Raw genomic sequence first — 12225 nt, forward strand, 5'->3', positions numbered from 1 at the left:
ACCTGCCAGACACCTACCTGCCAGACACCTACCTGCCAGACACCTACCCGCCAGACACCTACCCGCCAGACACCTACCCGCCAGACACCTACCTGCCAGACACCTACTTGCCAGACACCTTCCTACCAGACACCTACCTGCCAGACACCTACCTGCCAGACACCTACCTGCCAGGATCCTGCTTAAGCACCTATAAATATCTCTTTTCCACCACAGCGACTATCCCAGGAACTTAGACCTGGTGAGACAGCCTCTAAATCTACTTTCCAGCTGTGAAAAAGTACCATGAAGGACTAAAAACGTATTTTACTCTGCTTTTACTTTGGGTTCTTTACTTGCAATCAAGTATATTTTGCTGTTTCAACGGAGAAAACGAGAGGATTTAGGTCAGGAACACCAGAAATAGAACAATAAAACATGCTCCTTACGTAAAGGCCCAACATCAAGACTGAAGCGACAGTGATGAAGTCATAAGGGAGCTTAGAGGTTTAGAGTCTGCTCTTATGAGAGGCCGATTGTCGAGCGCTAACAACAACAATTGCACGAGTAATCCCCGCCTTGATCTCGCAGGAGAGCAGGATTAAAAACAGACGCCTTGCTGGGGTTTTCTATCTGGACTTGTCAGCTGGTCCTGACACCGCACTCAGGCCTCGGGACACGATGATGACATCCATGGAAAGTGCAATAAATAAATAAATAAATAAAAATATGTTGTTAGGTTGTTGTTTCTAATCCTTCCATCTGTCCTACAGAGTATTCATTGATTCTGGGTTTATTGTCACTCCGTGGTCCAGGGAACAGATGCATGATGGTTCTGTTGTGTAAAAGGTCCGTCTTTATTAAGAACTGGGTGCATGGGAACCAGCCTCATTTCCAAGGGTGGAGCCAGACATCAAGATTCAGGGCTTAGTACAATCCTACTGGCGGAGGTCTGGGGGCAGGCTCCATTAACAGCAGCTATGTGCAAAACGCCTAAAAATGCCTAAACAAAACGCCTAAACATCTGGACACCACACCAGTTAAAACCATATCTCGATGGTTCATAACCGAGACCTTAAAACTGAGACCTTTTGCTTCATTCCTCATGTCTGTTATGAGCGCATCACCACACAGTCACGCACTGGTTTGATTCCCTTCGGGCGTTCTCACTTCCTCTCCGGGATTTACAACTTCCTGTCTCCCAGAAGCAGAGCCGAGCCGAGGGTAAAGCCTTGATCTGGAGGGGCCTCAGAACAGGGGAAAGCATCTGTTAATGTCCCGACTGGTCTTTCGTTCTGGTCACATGGTCCGGCCTGAAACCCCCCACAGGGACTACAGAAAGACCAGAATGTCCACTGATATTAATTCATGCTGCACAGACACAAATAAAGCCCCATGATGCTGAAAGTACAGGACTTACAGTTTTAAAGTAGACTTATAAAAACACAGGACATCATGGTGAACTGTCCATTGTGCACATGAGGTTTGCCCTGATTTTTAGTGGCGTGAGAGCTTTAATTTAGATGTGGAAAGTTGTAATTTCTGGGACACATCAGCAGTAGTGTGCCTTTAAATCAGGGGGTGTTTCGGCCTATCACCAGACACCCTCATCAACAGCGTGATCCAACCTGAGCTTGTGTCCCACGCCCAATTGTTGAGCTTCTCAACAAGAGATTTAAAAAGACAAAGGGACATCAAATGAGGTTGCCAATGTAAATCAAAAGTCAGATAAAAGACAGACAAAGATGTGCGGGTCCCCAAAACAGAGATTCCCCAAACAGAGAGCGTGACCCCTTGCGTTGTCCTTCCGTCAAAACTGAAAATCAACACTTTTTGACGTTTTTGTCCCTTTTTTCAACACTTTTTTCAACACTTTTTTCAATATTTTGTCACTTTTTGTACCAAAACCCGTGTGACTTCCCGTGAACCATAAACTTGTCCTGCTAGGTCAAAATTGAAAATGAAATTTTGTTGTTGTGCTTTTCCAACGTTTGTGTCGCTTTTTCTGATTTATTTGTCACTTTTTCTGATTTACGTCTCACTTTTTCCAGCTTTTGGTGCTTTTTCTTAAAAACCTGAGCTGTTTTAATGATAGATTTCACACTTATTCTTGGAATTCATGGTCACCTATCCTCATTTATATCAAATTATACATACGCTTTTAGTTAAAAAGGCAGAAATTATGAATTATTTTAGCTAATAGTTAAGATCAGATGGACTTGAGAGGTCCTCAGACGGGTAGATGTCAAAGTTTAGTGCGGATACTGTTTGAAAACCATTTTAAAAAAAATAATTAAAAGGCTATAAAAATTCATTAAAACACCCAAATAATTCAAAAAAAGTAATCATTAATGTCACCTGAACAACGTATGGAGAAATCCATGTTATTTAGGGGCAATTTGGTTGAAAAAAATCCATATTTCTGATATAAAAACACGTTGAAACGAGTCAATTTGACCACACAAGGGTTAAAGAACAGCAGCTGCTTCAGTGGAGTGAGAAGCGTGAGGATGCCTGCTACACTTATGATTACACTGATTGTTTAATTGGCCCCTAAACACACCGTACATGCAGTAAAACTACTCCAGCTCCTAATGGCTCCCAAAGATACGGCGATGACTGGGTGTGCTTTCGGATCGCTGATTTATTTTAGGTTACAGCTATCAAAGCTACGACTTTATCACATCTCAAAGTCCAATTATGCACTAATAGCAACAATTAGTGTGTTAGCATGTTGCGTATTATCAGAAAACACAAAGTCCAGCTGAGGCTCATGGGAAAAGTCATAAACCAATTAAAAGCAAGCCTTCGTTTCGACGCTGCAGCTGGTAGTAACGATGCGAAACGATGAAGACGTCCATTATAAAAGTCTCTAAACTCTACAAACTGCAGCAACAAAAGCACAACTACAGTAGATCAAAAAAACAAGGAAACAGCTTAATTTCTAAATTTGATAAAACTTCCCTCATGGAGTCATGAAAAAAAGGCCTAAATTCCTAATTCCAGCAGCAGTCACAGGTAATCTGATCCAATTTCGCCTCATCCAACCCTGCACAGCTGCATGATTGCTGTGAATTTAATAAATAATAATCACATCTAGTCACAGTCTGCATAAGGATTCATTAAATCAAAATAATCTACATTCTGGATTATAATGCCTCTAGTCATTAAGTGGATGCATTCAGGCTCCGTGTGAATCAATTAGCGTTACAATTTCATTTTATTTTTGGAATTCAACGCCCATTTGGTTAGAAAAATACTCAAGAATGTGTTAATTTCTCACAGATTAATCTGTACACTCGAGTCGCAGCTGTAAGAAAACCAGAGTTGTCAATTATTAGATTAATCGCCAACTGTTTTAATGATTAATTAATCGGTTTGAGTCATTTTTTAGTGCGAGTTCAGCTTGTTAAAATGTGAATAAGTCCTAGTTTTTTTTAGAATATGTATATATGTGCACATGTGCACAAGGAGCCAAGAGCCCGTAGATGATAAGATAGAAACAACAGCTCCAATAAACACCTGTCACACTGATTTCATCTGGTCCCTGAACGCAGCATCCCTCGCTATCTGCTCCTCACCTTCAATTCCAACACAGCGCTTAATTTGTTGCCGAGACAACCGGCTGATCAATTCCCCTCCCGCTGTGTGTGCTGACAGGTAAATCTATAGGGGGGGGGGGGGGGGGGGGGGGGGGGGGGGGGGGGGGGGCAGCTGACATGCTGGCCCGCAACAGGACGTCCACATGAAATCTATCCAATCAAAACACAGGAAATCATCGAGCCACCGCTCCGTTGACCCGCAGGAGAAAGGGCGGCTAATCGGCACCGCTAACGGATTACATCGTTAACTCCCAGATGTTCAGACTAATTAAAGCCATTATGGGAATGTTTAAAGTCTTCCCTCAACCGAGCTCCAGACCTGCAGAGACCAGCGGGTCTGGAGGTCTTTCTGAGGGATTACGGACTCTGCAGAAATACGACATGTGGTCTCTGTTGACGCTTTTAAAGCAGCTGGAGACTCACCTGTTCAAATAAAACCGGCTTTTTTCGGATGTTTGTCTTTTTTTTTCTTTTTTTTTCATTGATATTTTATTCTTCTTTTTTGCTTGTTCCTTTTCTTGTTTTTTCGGTTTATTTTTTAACTTTTTGTCATTTTAAAAAAATGTGGTGTGTTAAATAAACACATTTTTAAGTCTGAAGAACATTTAAGTGACACATGTACATAAAAAGACATACTTAGGCCAGACTTATTATAATAATTTGTTAGTAATCACTACACACAGGCCTAAAACACACACACACACACACACACACACACACACACACACACACACACAAGCTAAGCTGCTCGACTCTGATTTGCTAACAGCTAGCCAATGAGAGCCGGGCTATCAGCATCTCTTTACCCAGCTCATGAATATTAATGAGCTCGGGCAACATGACGTCAGACTGACTAGCTGATGTGATTCGTCGGATTTCTCCGCTTATTTCTTTTCAGTGGCGCGTGCGCACACACACACACACACACACACACACACACACACACACACACACACACACACACACACACACACACACACACACACACACACACACACACACACACACACACACACACACACACACACACACACACTTGGAAAATGAACATGTATTCGTGCTTTTCCGATGTTTATGTTTCTTTATAACTGATTTATTTCTCACTTTTTCAATGCTATCGCCGCTTTTTAAAAAACCTAAGCTGTTTTAATAACAGGTTTTACACCTATTCTTGGAATTCATGGTCAAAAAACCTCATTTATATCAAATTATACATATATTTTTAAGTTAAAAAGGCAGAAATTATGAATTATTTGGACTAATAGTTAAGATCAGAGGATGTTGAGTGGATCTCAGATGGGTCGATGTCAAAGTTTAGTCCCGATACTGTTTTAAAACCATTAAAAAAAAAAGAATTCAGATGCTATAGGATTAAATTAAACACCCAAAAAATTCAAGTAATGATTAATTTAACCTGAAGACATTTGTGTGGAATCATCCATTTTATTTAATTGGGCAATTTGGTTGAAAGAAATCCATGTTTCGGATGTAAAACACTTTAAAAAGGACAACACCAGGGTTAAATAAAGCTGTTAAAAAGTACACAAAATACCAAAAAATACAAATAACTAAATTATCCACACCATGTGTGTGTGTGTGTGTGTGTGTGTGTGTGTAATGGGAGTAATGCAGCAACTTATACCGTTGTATGGGTTGGAAGGTGAGTCGCTCTGAGAGAGAAGACATTAAAAAAGCAATTTAAATTAAAAGATAAGGTTAATTTAAAGATAGCGGCGCTGCTGTTGCGGCTCTGACCTTTAACAAAAAAGACTCTAAGTCCCGACACACAAACAGGAAGGAGAAGCTTAATTAAAACACACTTTTATGGATCTCGATGACATTCAGTTTAATTAATTGCTGCGTTCGCTGTCGGACGAGACTACAAAAAAAAGCTTAAAATGGGATTAAAATAAAGATTAGGCAAATGATTGGTACATTTCCTGCTTTATTGGGAACTTTCGGAGTGTTTTTTATTGCTTTACACGATGAAAAAAACAAAATAAAACTTCAAAAAAGTGTAAATGTGTTTAATGGTTTTTTTTTTACATTAATGCATGTATATACATCTTATATTTTAATGTTTTTTTTACATGAATGCATGTATATATACATCTTATATTTTAGTGTATTTTTTTACATGAATACATGTATATACATCTTATGTTTTAATGTTTTTTTTACATGAATGCATGTATATACATCTTATATTTTAATGTTTTTTTTACATGAATGCATGTATATACATCTTATGTTTTAATGTTTTTTTTTACATGAAAGCATGTATATACATCTTATATTTTAATGTTTTTTTTACATGAATGCATGAATATACATCTTATGTTTTAATGTTTTTTTTACATGAATGCATGAATATACATCTTATATTTTAAGTTTTTTTTTACATGAATGGATGTATATACATCTTATATTTTAATGTTTTTTTTTACATGAATGCATGTATATACATCTTATATTTTAAGTTTTTTTTTACATGAAAGCATGTATATACATCTTATGTTTTAATGTTTTTTTTTACATGAATACATGTATATACATCTTATATTTTAATGTTTTTTTTACATGAATGCATGAATATACATCTTATGTTTTAATGTTTTTTTTACATGAATGCATGTATATACATCTTATATTTTAAGTTTTTTTTTACATGAATGGATGTATATACATCTTATATTTTAATGTTTTTTTTTACATGAATGCATGTATATACATCTTATATTTTAAGTTTTTTTTTACATGAAAGCATGTATATACATCTTTTATTTTAATGTTTTTTTTTACATGAATGCATGTATATACATCTTATATTTTAAGTTTTTTTTTACATGAAAGCATGTATATACATCTTATATTTTAAGTTTTTTTTTACATGAATGCATGTATATACATCTTATATTTTAAGTTTTTTTTACGTGAATATTCATGTTATATTTTAATGTTTTTTTTACATGAATGCATGTATATACATCTTTTATTTTAGTGTTTTTTTTACATGAATGCATGTATATACATCTTATATTTTAATGTTTTTTGTTTACATGAATGCATGAATATAAATCTTTTATTTTAATGTTTTTTTTACATGAATGCATGGATATACATCTTTTATTTTAATGTTTTTTTTACATGAATACATGTATATACATCTTATATTTTAATGTTTTTTTTACATGAAAGCATGTATATACATCTTTTATTTTAATGTTTTTTTTACATGTTCAAATAAACCATTAAACTAAAAAACTACAAAAATCAACATTAGTTGCAGCTCTACACTGCACATCTGCATTGTAACGCTTGTCTATTAAAACTATAATAAGCTGCGTAAGACGGTCTAACTTGATGTTATTCTAAGGTTTAAGTTTTAAAGAGTATTTTTTGTGAAATTTCGGCTTAATTCTACTTTAGTTTGTTCCTCCGAGACGTTGTGAGTGTTACTGTTACAGTCAGAAACACTGTTGGACTTTGTGGTTGGGACTAACTGTCATGTGCAGATCCAGCTTGATAAGTCTCATCTGTAGAATTCATACCAGTCAGTGGTACACCCACACACACACACACACACACACACACACACACACACACACACACACACAAACACACACACACACACACACAGGAAACACAGATCTGAACAGACAGCAGCATTCGATCCACAGGGAGTCACATGCACCTAATCACACGCATGCTGACGCCAGCCCAGCTTTGTGTTATATAACGCTGACTGTTGGTCATTAACAGACAGCTACTGACAGAGAACAGACGTCACACACACTGACACAGAGCAGACGTCACACACACACTGACACAGAACAGACATCACACACACTGACACAGAACAGACGTCACACACACTGACACAGAACAGACGTCACACACACCGACACAGAACAGGCGTCACACACACTGACACAGAACAGACATTACACACACACTGACACAAAGCAGACATCACACACACTGACACAGAGCAGACGTCACACACACCGACACAGAGCAGACATCACACACTGACACAGAGCAGACGTCACACACACCGACACAGAGCAGACGTCACACACACCGACACAGAACAGACATTACACACTGACACAGAACAGACATGACACAGAGCAGACGACACACACCTACACAGACAGACATGACACAGAACAGACATCACACACACTGACACAGACGGACATCAGCACAGGGACGACAGGGTTAATTTACCTGAGATCACTGACATTTTAAAGTTATAATCCTAAATATGTATATAATGAAAGTAGAGTTGTTGCAGTACAGACATGAGAAACCCCCTGATACTGCGTCCATGCACCAATACGATACCCTATGATGAGCCGTAACAACTAAATGTATTCATTTAAACTGATTTTCTGCTCCAGTGTACAGCGGAGCAGACAGGAAACACTTTACAGTACTACAGCAATAAAGTAAAAAAACTACAGGACTGTGGCCCATTGAGTTCTGATGTCCTGAACTGGATTCAGAACTGATGTAAAACCAGTTTCAATCAGAGACATGAAACGGTCCGTTGGGATTAAAATCTGTCCTGCAGCTGAATTACGTCTTTATTCTGCCCATTCAAATCCTTCTGCTCCAGCTTCATTTTAAAAATACATCATAAAATCCATCCACGACTACAGGCGGCAACTACTTCAAATCTATTCTCATCTCCATCTTGTTTTCTCTGATACTTTGTTGGCCCAAATTCACAAGTTTATCACAGACATCTGCAGCTAGTTTAACTAATCACAGCTGATCCAGTCAATGCTTTTTGAGAAGCTGCGACTATGTCATCTGATTATTAGATTATTAGAGCTACTATATCAGCAGACGGGTAAACTCATCGGTGTGTCCGCTCTCTTTGGACCCGTCGGTCCAGCACCTTGGATGTGAGGGGGTTCAGGATCAACGTGGGTCCAATTTCACATCCCTTTATCTTCTAAGTGTAAAGACGGCGCCGCGTGAGTGGCAGCTTGTTACAGCAGCTCGGCCATTTTCTACATCTTTTTAGTGTTTTACGGTGTTTTCGTTTTTCTCTGTTCATCGCCTGTTTGTTTGGGTGTTTACTTGTTTGTTTGTGTTGCTGTTACTGTAATAAATGCTGCTGTAATAAGGGAATTTCCCCTGCTGAGGGATGAATAAAGTATTATCTAATCTAAGGTTAAACCGCCTCCTTATTTAGTCCGGTGACACTTTGGGAGCTTTAATCAAGTTTGTTAAAACTAAGCTGCTAAAAAAAGCATAATTTCTCTTTCTAAAAACAGCCCGTGTTCATGTGACTAGCAACAGACTGGTGCCAATTAGTAAGAGTTGTATTAAATTAAAGGTTTGTGGCAGTTCACCTTATTAACCCTTGTGATGCCTTTGGGTCACAATGGAAAATCAACACTTTTGTTGAGGCTTTTAAATCGATGTTTTTAAGTTTTTTTTAACGTTTTTGTCCCTTTTTTAACACTTTTGACGCTTTTTTCAATGTTTAAGACTACGTAACACTTACTTATTAACTTTAGTTTTAGAGTTATTTTTTTATTTTATGGTCAATAAAACTCATTTATAGGATATTATACCTAATGCAGAAATTAGGAATTAATGAGACTAAAATTAAAGGAATGGATGTTGATGATAATCACAGACTAGAATATGTCAACTTTTACTCAAAACTATTTCAAAAACACTTCCATTTGTTTTTACAATGCTATAAAATTGAATAAGACGCCCCAAAATTAATGAAAGTAGAGATTTGTACTTGGCAAAGAGCGTTGGGTGGAATCAATCATGTTATTTTGGGGAATTAAACACAACATTGATGTAGGAAAACGGGTCCGTTTGACCCGAGGACAACATGAGGGTTAGCTTAAAGTTAAGCTTTCACAAGATATTAGCACACGATGTCACATCATACACACATACAGCATCACCATTGAGCTTCAGATCAATGGTTTTGTCGTGGTAGCAAACAAACTTATACACAGAACAAGTTTTGCAACAACGAATACAACACATGCGGTTGCAAATATGAAGTAAAACTTTAACTTAATTTTTTTATTATCAGTGTGATTTTGTTTTGTATTTGGGCGCTGTGTTTATCACAGAACGCAGATCACAGCCCGAATGAGGAGTTTTATTCAATTCGAGCACAGATACTGACTAGCATTACTCGAATAATACACGTATTCGGCAAAAGTGCTTGTTTCAGCCGAGTATCCGGCTCATCTCTACTGATAAATACAGCCGGGGATCAGAGGAAAACCAAAGACCTTCATCCATAAAAACGCTTCTTTGTTCTCTGTCAGTGTTTTAATCCCAAACACGATCTTTTTCATAAACTTCACTAGTCATTTTAGTGCCTAAACTTTACAGTCTTGGCTGCATGACGCTCACTTTTTGTCGGCTGAACCCCTGAAAGGACCAAAAAATGGCCGGTGTCACATGACCGGCCGGCTGTCGCCTGATTTCCCGTGATGTCATACGAACTGGTAATGAGAGAGATTTCATACGCCGACATTCATGAGCAACATGAGAATGTGCTGTGTTCTTCCCCATGCCCACCCTAGGTGTGGTCTGATGCACTCGTTTCGCCATTCTTATCTGTTTCAACACATGCTTGGACATTGAGATGTGTAGTTTCCACTGAAAGGGGACCGGGGGGTTCCTTTGAGACTGATCCACTTGTTACGGACTTAAATCACCCAAAACACGAGTGTGGAATGGTTCATAACACCGTGCTTTGGAGAGAACCCTAACAATGTACGTGTATAGCTGAAATTAACAGCACAGCATGGTGCAAGTGGCTAATAACAGATCATTTGCATGTGAAAAGATGTTTAGCCATCTACTTAAACTAGACTACACTAATTAAAAGTGTTCACACAGACTGCTGTTCCCTTGCATTATGTGGCTACTTGTTAGAATTGAGATCAACATAGAATCCACTGGAAAAATGATGAAAATTAAGCAAAATATAATGCAACAGATGTGTGTTTTTCCTGCTGTCTTAGTGGTATTGGTCCGGTTTAGGCATTACTGAGTCGAGTCTAATGAGTCTCTATGGACATGTCACTATGTTAGGTTTTAGTGTATTTTTAACATGTTAAAAAAAGATAAATAACATCTGAGAACAGGCAAAAAACAAACAAAACGCTCAGCAAACACATCTTTCCAAATTCCAGTGACTGATTAAAATGAGGATTCATTATGTCATTATGATGCAATGATCAAAATAACTGAGCTACATGTTCAAATCTTGCAAATATATTGGGAAAACCCAGTAAATGGGTCTGTAATTCAGGTGTGACGTGAAGTATTTAAAACATAATGAGCATGTGAAGTAATATATCTATGACCTATAAAGTCTGACCTCTAAATAGTATATATATATATATATATATATATATATATATATATATATATATATATATATATATATATATATATATATATAAATAAAAATAGAAGTCTGGTCTGACTTAACTGAAAAGAAGAAGAAATAGAGGGGAAAACTATCCTTTTCCCTCCCTTTAATCCCCCTCTTCTACAGGTGAGCCTGTTCAGGTACCCATGCCTCGGCGTGTACACGCCAGCGTTCCCATCGTCTATTTAAGTCATTTAGAGTTTAAAAAAACAAAACAGGCATTTAAAAATCCATGTTCAAATGTGAGGATTTGCTTTCATTCACCTTTAACCCTTGTGTTGTAATCCTGTCAAACGTGCACCTGTTTCCTCCTCTGGTGCTTGTTTACAAAGCATAAGGTGACCTAATTAGGCAACTTTATGCCCAATTATTACCACTAGTCACACTTTTTTGGGGGAAATCATAGGCTTTGAACTGTAAATTATAAATACTTGAGTAAAAAACTACATAGATGATGAATTATTTTGACTAATAGTTGAGAACAGAAGAACATATGTTGATGGATAATCATAAACTGTGATATGTTCATGTTTATTAGGTCAATATACTGTTTTAAAACTATTTAATTTCTTAAATGGTGGCACATAATCAGACTGGTCTTTGGGGAATTTTGTTAAAATAGCACGAGGACATTTTTATTCAAAACACAATGAGCAGATTCAAGATTTATTTTTGGGATCTGATGCTCATTTGTGATTCTTTTTTCAGATGTTAAAAACACGGATTGATAAAAAATAACTTCAGACCTCCAAAAACTGAATTAACATAGTTTAATTTTGCTAAATGGACCGTCCTACTGCCTCCATCGTACGTCCTTAATTAACTGCCATGTTGTTAATTAAGGACGCATTCCTCTCAACTTTAAGGCTACTTAATGATGCGCACCTGCACGAGCGTGAGATTAGAAAGCCTGAATCCGCCTTACCTCGCTCAATACGCCGCTTGCAGACCCGCTTGAAGCCGTTATAAAGCCTCCAGGAGAGAGTCCTCGAGCTCAGAACCGCACCGGGACCAGGACCGGCCGGAACCCGATCGATGCGGAGGTTTCTCCGGAGGAACTCCGCGTGAAGGAGCCGGAGCTGGCAGTGAAGCCGGTGAGCTGTCAGCGGAGTGTTGCGTTCACTGTCGTCGAAGTGGGTATTTTTTCCCAGCGTGCCCCTCCTTCCCCCACCTGGTCCCGCGTCATCAGCCGGAGAGCAGCTGGAG

At 38.0% G+C, this 12225-nt stretch overlaps 1 protein-coding gene across 1 annotated transcript in view; it reads right to left on the reverse strand.

Annotated features, from left to right (window-relative positions):
- Nucleotides 1-12225, reverse strand: part of LOC117939679 (growth hormone receptor-like) — a 27817-nt gene that overhangs the window by 15542 nt on the left and 50 nt on the right. Inside the window, exon 1 of the mRNA XM_034865168.1 lies at nt 11945-12225. This exon is cut by the window's right edge and continues 50 nt beyond it. Coding sequence (XP_034721059.1) covers nt 11945-12225 — 281 coding nt within the window. The remainder of the gene's footprint in view (nt 1-11944) is intronic.

Source organism: Etheostoma cragini, chromosome 24 (genome assembly GCF_013103735.1).
Source record: "Etheostoma cragini isolate CJK2018 chromosome 24, CSU_Ecrag_1.0, whole genome shotgun sequence".
Taxonomy (NCBI): Eukaryota; Metazoa; Chordata; class Actinopteri; order Perciformes; family Percidae; genus Etheostoma; species Etheostoma cragini.